This window comes from Dendrobates tinctorius, unplaced genomic scaffold, assembly GCF_039654945.1.
Source record: "Dendrobates tinctorius isolate UK_male_01 unplaced genomic scaffold, ASM3965494v1 ptg000045l, whole genome shotgun sequence".
Classification (NCBI taxonomy): domain Eukaryota; kingdom Metazoa; phylum Chordata; class Amphibia; order Anura; family Dendrobatidae; genus Dendrobates; species Dendrobates tinctorius.
This window is the reverse complement of record NW_027361713.1, coordinates 745,846-759,508: the sequence shown is the minus strand read 5'-3', so window position 1 is coordinate 759,508 and position 13,663 is coordinate 745,846. Positions and strand designations below refer to the sequence as shown.

The 13,663-nt window shown below is 44.5% G+C and overlaps 1 protein-coding gene across 7 annotated transcripts in view; it reads left to right on the top strand.

The window, feature by feature from the left end:
* The window catches only part of DCAF6 (DDB1 and CUL4 associated factor 6), a 569,725-nt gene that overhangs the window by 267,394 nt on the left and 288,668 nt on the right, over positions 1-13,663 (top strand). For 5 of the 7 annotated variants that reach the window (XR_012232231.1, XM_073575570.1, XM_073575573.1 and 2 more), the window contains exon 12: positions 1,216-1,272. The exons of the other annotated variants lie outside the window; for them this stretch is intronic. Coding sequence is in view for 4 of the 5 variants with exons in the window: in XM_073575570.1 (XP_073431671.1) it covers positions 1,216-1,272 (57 nt within the window). In the remaining variant the exon portion in view is untranslated. The remainder of the gene's footprint in view (positions 1-1,215; positions 1,273-13,663) is intronic. 7 annotated transcript variants of the gene reach the window in all.

The window sequence follows — 13,663 nt, the reverse complement described above, 5'->3', positions numbered from 1 at the left end:
GGTCGGCGCCCCATGTGACCAGGAGGAGGACATATCGTCATCCCCCGAGTCACCGAGGCAACCAAGGCGCCCAGCCCAGATACCGGACCGCAGCAGCACACTGGCATAACGCGTTGGGATGAAACTACCAGCTATTTGCAGTGCTCCTAAAAGTAAGGCACACTGTGCTCAAGTTCTAGCCCAAATAGGCCTAGGTAACGAGCGCCACAGCAAATAAATACACATTACAATTGTAATAATCTCTTAAGATGGGCACTTATTAAATTAATACCAACAGAACATATAAGAAATCAACATATAAAAAAAGATATTACAAGGGTCTCAATTGACATTTATGTCCAGATAGTGATATATTCAGGAGAAGATTGGAGGAGTTCTGCTAGTCACGACTTCTCTCAAGTCATTCTAGGCTGCACTAAGAGATTATTAGTGCAGCCTAGAACGACACCCTAAGGCTATCACATACTGGCTGCGTTTTCTCTCAGCTGTTCCATATCGTCCTATTCACATTTTCTATATAAGATACCCATGTTATCATCAAGCCACGTCTCCTGACGAAGCTTCTTTTGGCAAAACGCGCGTCGAGGCTGCTGAGTGAGACTCCTGTAGGGGCACCTGCCTTCACCTATTAACACCATGACTTCATTATAATGTAGGTTACCACTTATTAAATGAAAATAGGCCAATTGCTTTATAGAAACTTTTTGTGGTAGCCATATTACCATTTAACCTGACTATCCGATTATGTTGTATATTTTGGTATTATAAAATCCTTTTAGGATAGTATTGGTGTCTGGGGGTCTTTTATTTATTCATTGATCTGGTTGTTTCACTATATAGAATGGTGTGTTAGCAAACCAGTCATATTGCACTGTCTTTCTATTGAACCACAGTAGGGTAATGCTCCTATTTTGTAGTCCCAGTTGGTTCTGTTATGTTGTCTCAAACTATTTATCACCTCTCACAACTATTGTAATGATCTATTTTACATATATTGTAAGTATTTTTCTAATACATTTTGTATTATTGATTAACATCTTTTTATGGTGACCTTATTTCTATGTAGTTAATTTACTCTTTAGATTAAGTGCTCACATTTTGGTTGCTTGAATAACACTCTTGTAGTGTCTATGAAGCTATAGCTTCAGATTTAGAGGATCAGCTCTGTTGGTGTATTATGATCTAAAGCTGCCTGAAATGTAATTCTTGTTTCAGATTCTACTTCTATGATTAGCAAAAACCTTGGATCCATGTCACTTGATGAAGGACGGGGTGCGTGGATACAAAACTTGCAGTATTGTATAAGTGTGGGTTTTATTTGAGTGCCGCATTAGCTTATAGGTGACTGCTGTACAATAACTTATTTTACTGAATATTTTACAGAATTTCTCTTCCTTAAAGAAGATCTTTCAACTGATTGAGCATGTTATAGTGGCTGTGAAACAGAATAAAACATAGTACAGTATTTTTTATTTTATTTACGGTATTTTAAGTTTCTACTCTTGGTTGCTCAGATATTAACTTATAAAGTTTAGGTTATAGTTCATGAAAAGCCAAACTTTGCTTAACCAGAAATTTTTCTTGGGGGCATGCATTTCTTCCCCAGTATGATACTGACCATTCATAAGTCAAAACCAACTTACAGGGGCCAAAAGATGCCCACACAATAGCTTAGAAGAGGCTTTTTCCTGTTTCAGACAAATAATGACAAATAGTCTGATCTCACTGATCTCACTCATCTTCACTGCAGAGTGATTATAAGTTCTAAGAATGGAGCAGAGATAAGTTTGATTACGAACTCTTCTTTAGCTTTCATCTCATAACACTGAGCTGAGTTTTGTTTCATTACAAATGCTACTTCAGCTGTCCTTTCACATTGCTGTCACCTCTTCTGTATCCCCTTCCCTTAGTCACTGTTTTTGAGATTTAAACTGATTGGTTAGTTATCACACTCAATTCTGCTCTACTTCTCCTACTTGTAATCACTTTGCAGTGAGATCAGTGATTAGATTAGGCTATCATTACAAGTCTCACACAGGAGAATGCCTGTTCTCTGCTCTTTTGGAGGCTTTTTTTTTTCCCTCCTGTATGTTGCTGCCTTCTTACAGAGACAAATCTCTGTTAACATTCAGTTGGGCTTCTTATAAATTATAAACTAAACTTTACAAGCTAATATCTCCACATTGGAGAGGAGAAATGTAAAAGTAGAAATCACATTTTATTCAGTTCATCAGCCATTATCCCATAACTTGGCCAGTTTGACATTCTCAAATCATTGGAAGGTTTTTTTTTCGAAATGGTTTTCAAATGAAATGGTTTAAACATAAGTGACCTAGAATTATTCATTTAGTCATTCACTGGCTCCAGATCCTTGCTATTTTAGTCCCTGCTGATCTTTTTACTTCTGTAGATATAGCATGCTGTCAATGCACACTTGACTTCTGATGAAAATTCAAACCTTGGATTGTACCTTATTTTTTGGGCTAGAAGACGCACTGGACCATAAGAAACACTTAGTTTTTAGAGGAGGAAAAAAAATTGAAGCAAAAAAATGTGGTCATGATGCACTGTTATGGGGCGGAATCTGCTGCTGACATTGTTATAGGGGTAATGTCACCCAATTCTATACTAATATCCCCATCCTGGTATATATTTGTCCCCCTCCTTGTATATATGTCCTCCAGTTCATGTATACATGGCCCCCATCCTCATCCTGGTATACATGGTCCCCTTATCCCCATCCTGGTGTACATGGTCCTCTTATTCCCATCCTGGTATACATGGCCACCATCCCCATTCTGGTATACATGGTCCTCTTATCCCCATTCTGGTATACATGGCCCCCTTATCCCCACCCTGACATACATGGCCCCTTTATCCCCATCCTGGTATTACGTGGCCTCCATCACCATCCTGGTATATATGGTCCTCTCATCCCCATCCCGGTATACATAGCCCCCACCATCCCCATCCCAGTGTACATGGCGCCCATCATCCCCATCCCAGTGTACATGGCCATCATCATCCCCATCCCGGTATACATGGCCACGATCACCCACATCCTGGTTATACATGGCCACGATCACCCCCATCCCGGTATACATGGCCACGATCACCCCCATCCCGGTATACATGGCCACGATCACCCCCATCCCGGTATACATAGCCACCATCGCCCCCATCCCGTTATACATGGCCACGATCACCCCCATCCCGGTATACATGGCTACCATCACCCCCATCCCGGTATACATGGCCACCATCACCCCCATCTCGGTATACATGGCCACCATCACCCCCATCTCGGTATACATGGCCACCATCAACCCCGTCCCAGTATACATGGCCACCATCACCCCCATCTCGGTACACATGGCCACCATCATGGTATATATGGACCCCATCACACCGCGCACACAAAAAAATAAACAATTCTACTTGCCTTTCTTCCTCTCCCTCACAGCACTTCGTCCTGTTATGCCAGCAGATGATTTCAGCGTGTAAGAAGTGCATGAAGTCACTGCCATGGCCCTCAGATGCCAAGGTCAGCAGCCGGAATATTCACTGCTTCTCACGCTCAGGAATTTGGGCGTGGGGAGCAGTAAATATTTATTCTGTTTAATAGCAGGCATGTTAGCCGTAGCCGCCAGCTTTCTGTAGCTGCCGGATGATCACTGGTCTCAACTCCCAAAGTTCCTCCCACCTCTATGCACTGAAGCCAGTGCCAAGAGGTGGGAGGGACTATGGGCGTAGGGAGCAGTGAATATTATTTTTATTTTAACAGAAGGCACATTTGTTAACTGCAGCAGCAATTCCTGCCTCCTGTAACCCACTCCCCCCCCCCCCCATCCACAGCCACACTATAAGGTATATAAACACTATAAGACGCACCACCCACCTTCCTCCAAAATTTTGGAGGAAAAAAAGTGCGTTTTATTGTCCAAAAATATGGTATGTCATGTGCAAATGGACAGCATATCATTGCTGAAAGAAGTAAGCGGAGACCAGCAGAGTCGACCTGAGTAATGGAGCTTCGGAGCCAGTGGTGGATTTAATAGGCAAGTATACTGTCGTGACCAAAAGTTTTGAGATTAACACAAATTTTGTTTTCCACAAATTTTGCTATTTAAGTCTTTTTAGATATTTTAGTCAATGTTTCTATGGTTACTGAAGTAGAAGTATAATCCTTTCATAAGTTTTTACACTTTCATTGGAATATATTTCAAGTTTATGTAAAGACTCAATATTTACATTGTTGACCCATCATTTTTGAAGACTTCTGCAATTTGCCCTGGCATGCTGGATATCCACTTCTGGGCTAAATCCTGACTGATGGCGACCCATTCTTGCCTAATTAGTGCTTGAAGTTTATCACAATTTCTTTGTTTTGATTTACCACCCTCCATATGAGGAATGACCACTGGTTCTAAATGGTATTGAGCTCTGGGGAAAAAAATTGTGATTAAGCCAACTCCTTTGGCATGACACAAAACTCATGGTAGCGTTCATCTTTTCCTCGCCAATCATTTTTTTTTAGATGTCCTAGAAAGTCTGAAGGGTTCCTTAATCAGAGAAAATAAATTTGCAGGAAGTACAGGGAATGGACTGCAGAGGACTGGGGTAAAGTTATTTTCTCTGAAATACAATAAAAAAAAATATGAAAATGATGTGTCCATATAAACTCCCCAGATCTCAATACCATTAAAGACCTGTGGTCAATCTTGAAATAGTGGGTGTACAAATAAAAACAAAGATTGTGATTAACTCCAAGCACTGATCAGAGAAGAATGCCAGCATGCCAAGGAGAATTGCCGAAGTCTTGCAAATTAAGGGCCAACCATGTAAGCATTGAGTCTTTGTATAAGCTTGATGTATTTGTCAATGAAAGTGTATTACCTTATGAAATGCTTATAATTAAACTGTCATGGTTAGGACATGGGATAATGTCCTGTTCTCACAGGGTTAACTTTTGCCGGCCACTCTTTGGATCTGGGAGGGGTATTTATACTCACTCCAGACTAGCATTCTCTGTCAGCTATACTGTTATTCTGGCTGTGTGTCTGACCGACCCGCCTGGTGTGCGTGTACTGCATTGCTTGTTTGATTCACGTGTATGACCTGGCCTGTCCCCTCATTCTGAACTCCGTCTCACGTTTTAGGTACTATTGTCTTCTCTGGTTCTGACCTCCTGGCTTGGCTATTGTTACTCCGCTACAGTTTGCCCCTATTGTACCGTCTATTGCCCGTTCGGGTTTTCTGATCTATTGCTACGTCCTGACTATCTGCTGTGTCTAACCCTTTGGTACTGTCCTGCTATCTCGTGCATTGACCCCGGCTTGATCTGGTTTCCGCCCGTCTATGCCCCTTGGTAACTTGTCCCGTAGTTACCTTTCTAGGAGTTTCCCTGCAGCTTCTAGCTCTGTGGCGCTTAGGCCACGCCCCCAGCAGTCACATGCTTCAGGTCCTGATAGTTTGAAGCACGCATTGTCACCGCTGCTGCCCTACCCCACAGGTATCTTTGAGCACTGTTTTTGTACTCAGGACATGCGCACTGGCTCAGTGAGCGAGTGTAGTGCGGTGTTCCTGACATTATAGCTGACCGTTTCAGTTTTTTTTTTTTTTTTCTTCTCTGAAGGGAAAAAAAAACAAAAACGTGTGTTATCCTCATGGATCCCATACAAGTTTTGGCTGATCAGGTCAAGCACCTGACCCAAATGTTCCGTAAACTCAATGTGGAACAGAGCACGATGGCCCATACCCAGCAACAGTTGGTTACTGTGCAGGGGGCTATCGATGCAGGGGCTTCTAGTTCTGGGGGTAGATATGTGTCATTAGCGTCCCTCGAATCTCCGGTCAAATTGCCAGACCCTTTCTCATGGGATAAAAAGGAGTTCAGGTCTTTCAGAGAAGGATGCAAGCTTTTTTTTTTCTCTAAGGCCCCACTCCTCCGGGGATGAGTTCCAGAGGGTGGGGGTCATTATTTCCCTACTTCGGGGGGCTCCACAGGCATGGGCTTTCTCTCTCTCTTCCTCTGCTCCTGAACGTTTGACCGTGAATTTGTTCTTTGAGGCTCTGGGGCACATTTATGATGAGCCTGATAGAGTGCGTCTGGCAGAGGATATGGTGATGAGTGTGACACAGGGGAGGCACTCTGCTGAATGGTTCTGCTCAGAGTTTAGACGTTGGACGTCCGAAGTATCCTGGAACGACTCCGCCCTGAGAGGGTTGTTTCGCAGGGGCCTGTCTGACCGTCTGCAGGACACTCTGGCATTACATCCGCTGTTATGAATGAGTCACCGTAGGAGGCAAAAACAGAGATACTAGCTAAGTCCAGAAAACCAGAGAAGTTGGCAGCTATCGGACTGCAGACCCCTGAACCTAACAACAACAACTAGTAGTAGCCGTGGGGGGTTCCTATGGTGCCCTAGACCCCTCGATCACAGCCGGAGAACTACATAGCCTAAAGATAGAAAGGGAAATCTAAACTGCCCCAGAGCAGACCCCAAAGCAATAGGCAGCCCTCAACATATAATGACGGTGAAGCAAGATGAAAAAACACTCACACAGATAGAAAGATAGGCTGAGCAAATGATGGGGCCCAAGCTAACTAAATAGGACAGAATAGAAAAGCTGCTGCCTGCAATCCGCCAAAACCCTCTCAAAAACAAGAGCCAACAGACTGATAGGGAAAAAAGCCCTGAAGACGCTAGGCTTCAAAAAGACTATATCAGTACTCGGGTATTATCTGAAGACAGAGCAAAAAGGAATTCAGCTCACCCAGCAGGGAAAGGCAGAAATCCAGAAAAACAAGGCAAAACAAAACCAAAACACAAATGCAAAAAGTAGAGCAGAAAACTTAGCTTTTGAGGAGCAGGAATCAGACTGGTCTCCAAGAATCCCTCAGAGTAATCACCCGCAAGGCAGAAGGGCGTTGGCTGCCTTTTATCCAGTCAGCAATCCCAGTCACCCAGTCATCATCATTCTGCTCAGGTGCTTTGTAATCAGCCTCACTACCTTCCTTCACCAGAAGAGGGAGTTCATCAGACCTCAATGGTGAAGGGGAAAATGAACTTGCAACAATCTGCCTCCTGACACCCTGGAGGACGCCATGATGCAGGCGGTCCGTATGGACCGGAGACTCCGTGCTAGAGGAATGATGCAACAAGAGTCTCCCTTGTACCCCAAATTGTGTGACACTGCACCTGTATCTGAGCCCATGGAGGTTGGGTCATTCTCGGTTAAGGAGAAAGAGAGAAGGCACCGTAGAGACAACCTACTATGCTTTTACTGTGGAGCCTCTGGACATTGGAAAAGGAATTGCCCCTCCTGCCCTTCTTCAAAGAAACCATCAGAGAAACGACTGAGTCTGGGCAACAATCGAGGAGGTTGTCCGGACTCCCAGGTACATTTTTTCTCACGTATAAAAATGGTGCTCCAGGTTGAATTGGAACTTGCTGGCGGTCCTGTTATGACCACCGCCTTTGTTGACTGTGGTTCCTCCATTAATCTGTTTGATGCCCAAGTTGTGACTCTTAATAAGATAGGGACAGTCAGGTTAAAAGACCCTGTTAAAGTTGTGGCTGTGGATTCAAACCCCTCTTACCCGGGATGGAATTTGTTTTATGTCTGAAGTTTTTTCTATGAAAGTGGGTTCCACTCATGTGGAAAATTTAAGTTGTTTCATTATGAATAATCTACCTGCAGGACTGGTATTGGGAATGCCCTGGTTGCATCGCCACAATCCTCTTATTGATTGGGTGAAGGGGGAGATCACCCGATGGGGATGTAATGATATTGGTCTGTGTTGTAACCCGGTTCCTTTTGTCAATCCGATAAAATCTTTATCTGTGTCATCTGTCGGTCTGGAGGTTATTCCGGAGTACCTGAGAGACTTTAAACATGTGTTTTCCGAAAGCGAGGCTGAGGCGCTCCCACCACATAGACCATATGATTGTGCTACCGATTTAGTACATGGAGCCAAATTACCCAAGGCTCGTTTGTTTAACTTGTCCGGGCCTGAGCGCCAAGCTATGAAAGAGTACATTAAAGAAAGCCTTCGCAAGGGGCATATTCGGCCCTCGGTCTCACCCGTGGCAGCGGGGTTTTTCTTTGTAAAGAAAAAAGATGGTGGGTTGCGACCGTGCCTCGACTTTTGAGAACTGAACAAAATTACTGTTAAGAACACGTACCCTCTCCCATTGATTCCTGATCTATGCAATCAACTCACGGGGGCCAAATGGCTTTCTAAGCTCCATCTACGAGGGGCTTATAACCTTATAAGGATCCGGAAGGGGGACGAATGGAAAACAGCGTTCCTGACAACTGAGGGGCTGTTTGAAAACCTGGTAATCCCCTTCGGCCTCACTAACGCGCCTGCGGTTTTTCAGAACTTTATTAATGTTGTTTTTCCTGACTTGATTGTACGTTACGTAGTTATTTACCTGGATGACATCTTGATTTACTCTGAGGACAGTCAGTCACACTTGCACCATCTGCGTACAGTTCTTATGAGACTCCGGGAGAACCATTTGTATGCTAAGCTGGAGAAGTGCTCATTTTTTATGCAAGAACTGTCTTTTCTGGGTGTAATTGTATCCGGGGAGGGATTCCGCATGGATCCAGGGAAGGTTCAGGCCATTACAGATTGGGTGCAGCCTCATGACCTGAAGGGGTTGCAGCGATTTCTGGGCTTCGCTAATTATTATAGGAAGTTCATTAAAGTGTTCTCGCAGGTGGTGAAACCCTTGACGGACCTCACTCTTAAAGGGGCAGATGTAAAAAAATTGGTCCGTGGCCGCAAAAAATTCCTTCCTGGCATTAAAGTGTTTTACTACAGCCCCTGTGTTGGTACAACCCGATTCGTCAAGACCTTTTATCATCGAGGTCGACGCTTCGGAGGTGGGGGTGGGGGCAGTATTGTCACAGGGCCCCTCTACCCTGACTAACCTCAAACCCTGTGCCTTTTTCTCTAAGAAGTTCTCTTCGACCGAGTGAAACTATGATGTCGGTAACAGGGAATTGTTAGCAGTTAAATTGGCCTTCGAAGAATGGAGGCATTTTTTGGAGGGGGCCGCTCATCCCATTACGGTCATCACTGATCATAAAAACCTGGCCTATATCGAGTCTGCTAAGAGATTGACCCCCAGACAGGCTCGGTGGGCACTTTTTTTTTTTCTCGATTAAATTTTACCATCACGTTCCGACCAGGGTCTAAAAATGTAAAGGCGGATGCCTTATCCCGAAGTTTTGATTCTGTGTCCCCTCCAGAACCTTCTTCCTCCATTCTTCAACCGGGAGTGGTTGTAGCCAAAATCTCCTCTGAGTTACAGAGAGAGATTCTGGAAGCACAAGCTCCCAGGAATAAACCCCCAGGTAAATTGTTTGTACCCGAACAATTCCGTCCCACACTCCTTCAAGAATTTCATGATTCTGTGTTAAGTGCACACCCTGGTATTGCAGCACCCGGGGGGGGGGGGCAGTAGCTAGTGGTTTTTGGTGGCCCTCTATGGGTACTGATATAAAAAGGTTTGTGAATACTTGTGGGGTGTGCACGCTCTAAAAGCTCTCAGGGCCGGCCGGGGAATTGGTGCCTTTGCCAATTCTGGATAAACCATGGACACACCTGTCCATGGACTTTATCACTAATCTTCCATCTTCCAAGGGCAACTCAGTGGTATGGGTAGTGGTTGATAGATTTTCTAAGCAAGCCCACTTTGTGCCATTACCTGCATTACCATCTGCTGAAACCTTGGCCCACTTGTTTATACAGCACATTGTTCGACTGCATGGAGTGCCTGTGAACGTGGTGTCGGACAGGGGTGTGCAATTTGTGGCCAGGTTTTGGAGAGCGTTTTATATGAAGTTGGGGGTCACGTTGTCATTCTCCTCTGCCTATCACCCGGAATCCAACGGACAAACTGAACGCACCAACCAGTCATTGGAGCAGATTCTGAGATGTCTAGCCTCCTCCAGATAGGAAGACTGGTGTGAGGTATTACCCATGGCAGAATTTGTGTTCAACTGTCGGATTAATCCGTCTACCGGAAAGTCTCCCTTTCAGGTCAATTATGGGTTTGTTCCGCAGTTTGGGGAATTTTCCCGTATGGATTCGGATTGCCCTGGTGCCGAGGGGATGGTACAACAATTAAAAACTCTCTGGAAGGAGGTGCAGGGGATCATCTCCAAAGCCCAGAAGAAGTTCAAACATTTTGCAGACAGGAGGAGGGGGGTGGTTCCTGCGTTGACAGTGGGGGGGGAAAGTCTGTCCACCCGTAACATCAAACTTAAAATACCCTCTATGAAGTTGGGCCCCAAATTTATTGGCCCATACAAGATTGTAGAGGTGATCAACCCCGTGGCATACAGATTACTGTAGCCCACCTCCTTCAAAATATCTAACGTCTTCCACAGGTCCCTATTAAATCCTGTGGGGACAGTTAGAGAAGATCCCTCATCTGTGGCTCCACCAGTGTTGGTAGAGGGTCAACTGGAGTACGAGGTAGGGCGCATCGTTGATTCGCGGTGGGTGCGCCGGAGACTTCAGTACCTTACCTATTGGAAGGGATATTCCGTTGAGGATCGGTCGTGGGTTCCGGCCAGTTCGGTGCATGAGGATTGACTGGTGCGGGCTTTTCATGCCAGATACCCTGAGAAACCTGGGGGTCCAGTGGCCCCCCATTAAGAGGGGGGTACTCTCATGGTTAGGACATGGGTTAATGTCCTGTTCTCACTGGGTTAACTTTTGCCGGCCTTTCTTTGGATCTGGGAGGGGTATTTATGCTCACTCCAGACTAGCATTCTCTGTCAGCTATACTGTTATTCTGGCTGTGTGTCTGACCGACCCCCCTGGTGTGCGTGTACTGCATTGCTTGTTTGATTCCCGTTTATGACCCGGCCTGGCCCCTCACTCTGAACTCCGTCTCACTTTTTAGGTACTATTGTCTTCTCTGGTTCTGACCTCCTTGCTTGGCTAATGTTACTCCGCTACCGTTTGCCCATATTGTACCGTCTATTGCCCGTTCTGGTTTTCTGATCTATTGCTACGTTCTGACTATCCGCTCTGTCTAACCCTTTGGTACTGTCCTGCTATCTCGTGCATTGACCCCGGCTTGATTTGGTTTCCGCCCCTGTCTATGCCCCTTGGTAACTTGTCCCGTAGTTACCTTTTGTAAGAGTTTCCCTGCAGCTTCTAGCTCTGTGGAGCTTAGGCCACGCCCCCAGCAGTCACATGCTTCAGGTCCTGATAGTTTGAAGCATGCATTGTCACCGCTGCTGCCCTGCTCCACAGCTATCTTTGAGCACTGTTTTTGTACTCAGGGCATGCGCACTGGCTCAGTGAGCGAGTGTAGTGCGGTGTTCCTGACATAAACTTCAGTAACCATAGAAACATCTGACTACAAGATCTAAAGTCACTGAAGCAGCAAACTGAGAAAACGAAAATTTGTGTCTCTAAATTTTTGGCCGCAACTGTAGTTTTCTTCTTTATTTCATACCATTTACTACTTTTGACTGATTTTTTTTAAATACGGTAAAACCCCTTTAATGGTAATCTGTCAGCAGGTTTTTGCAATGTATTTTAGCAGCAGCATGACATAGGGACAGAGATTCCGATTCCACCGATGTATCACTTGGTTTACTGGGTGCAGCAGTTATGATTGTTACAGTTTTCACTGCTGCAGTTATAGCAGAGCTCTATTGTTATCTGTGTACTACGCTTCCACATCACATCTTTCTGTGTACATTGTTTAGTGACAGAGGGCTGCTAATCAGTGCTCGGGGCATGGTTGGACTAGGAGACACAAGGCCAGTTGTCCTCTAGTGATGATCTCCTTCTCATAAAACACTTATTGTATTGAAACGGCAAAACACAGCCCAGTAAGTGACACATCACTGAAATCGGGGTCTCTACTCCTACATTTTGATGCTCTCAGATTACAGAACAAAATCTGCTGACGGATTATCCTTAAAGCTGCAGTTATCTTTTATTTATATATTTATACAACAATCAATTTATAGGTTTATTTGTAATTAAGAAAAATTAAACTCAAATAGTGTAGGCAGAGTGTATCTAAAAAACATAACTGCTGCTTATGAATTGCGATATACAGTGGGGGAAATAAGTATTTGATCCCTTTCTGATTTTGTACTTTTGCGCACTGACAAAGACATGAGCAGTCTGTAATTTTAAGGGTAGATTAATTTAAACATTGAGAGATAGAATATCAAAAATAAAATCCAGAAAATCACATTGTATAAATTATATAAATGTAATTTGCATTTTGCAATGAGAAATAAGTATTTGACCCCTGTGGCAAAGCCCTTGTTGGCAACCACAGCAGTCTGACTTTTTTGTAGTTGGTGATGAGGTTTGCGCACATGTCAGGAGGAATTTTGGTCCACTCCTCTTTGCAGATCATCTCTAAATCATTAAGATTTTGAGACTGTTGCTTGGTAACTTGGAGCATCAACTCCCATGTTTTCTATGGGATTAAGGTCTGGAGACTGGCTAGGCCACTCCATGACCTTAATGTGTTCTTTTTGAGCCACTCCCTTGTTGCCTTGGCTGTATGTTTTGGGTCGTTGTCTTTCTGGAAGACCCAGCCACGACCCATTTTTAATGTGCTTGGCGGAGGGAAGTAGGTTGTCACTCAGGATATTACGGTACATGGCTCCATCCATTATCCCATTGATGCGTTGAAGTAATCCTGTGCCCTTAGCAGAGAAACACCCTCAAAATATAATATCCCATTGATGCGTTGAAGTAATCCTGTGCCCTTAGCAGAGAAACACCCCCAAAATATAATGTTTCCACCTCCATGCTTGACAGTGAGGATAGTGTTCTTTGGGTCATAGGCTGCATTTCTCTTCCTCCAAACACGGCGTGTTGAGCTGATGACAAAGACCTGAATTTTTGTCTCATCTGACCACAGCACCTTCTCCTAATCACTCACAGAAACATCCAGGTGTTCATTGGCAAGCTTCAGACGGGCCTGCACATGTGCCTTTTTGAGCAGTGGGACCTTGCGGGCACTGCAGGATTTTAGACCTTTACTGTGAAATGTGTTACCAATGGTTTTCTTGGTGACTGTGGTGCCAACTGCCTTGAAATCATTAAGAAGTTCCCCCCGTGTAGTTTTAGGCTGATATCTCACCTTCCTCATGATCAAGGATACCCCACGAGGTGAGATTTTGTATGGTGCCCCAGATTAATGTCAATTGACAGTCATTTTGTATTTCTTCCATTTTCTTACTATTGCACCAACAGTTGTCTCCTTCTCACCCAGCATCTTGCGTATGGTTTTGTAGCCCATTCCAGCCCATTCCCATTCCAGCAGGTCTATGATCTTGTCCCCGACATCCTTAGAAATCTCTTTTGCCTTGCCCATGTTGTAGAGGTTAGAATCTGACTGAGTCTGTGGACATGAGTCTTTTATGAAGGTGACTGTGTAAGACAGCTATCCTTAATTCAGGTATCGAGTTGATTAGGCGCGTCTAACGGGTCTGTAGGAACCAGAGTTCTTAATGGTTGGTAGGGGATCAAATACTTATTTCTCACTGCAAAATGCAAATAAATTTTTATAATTTACTAGATAGAGGCCCGATGCTATCTCATCGGGAGGGTGGTAATGTCACGATGGGGGCAGGCTTTGCAGCTTTGAGAATC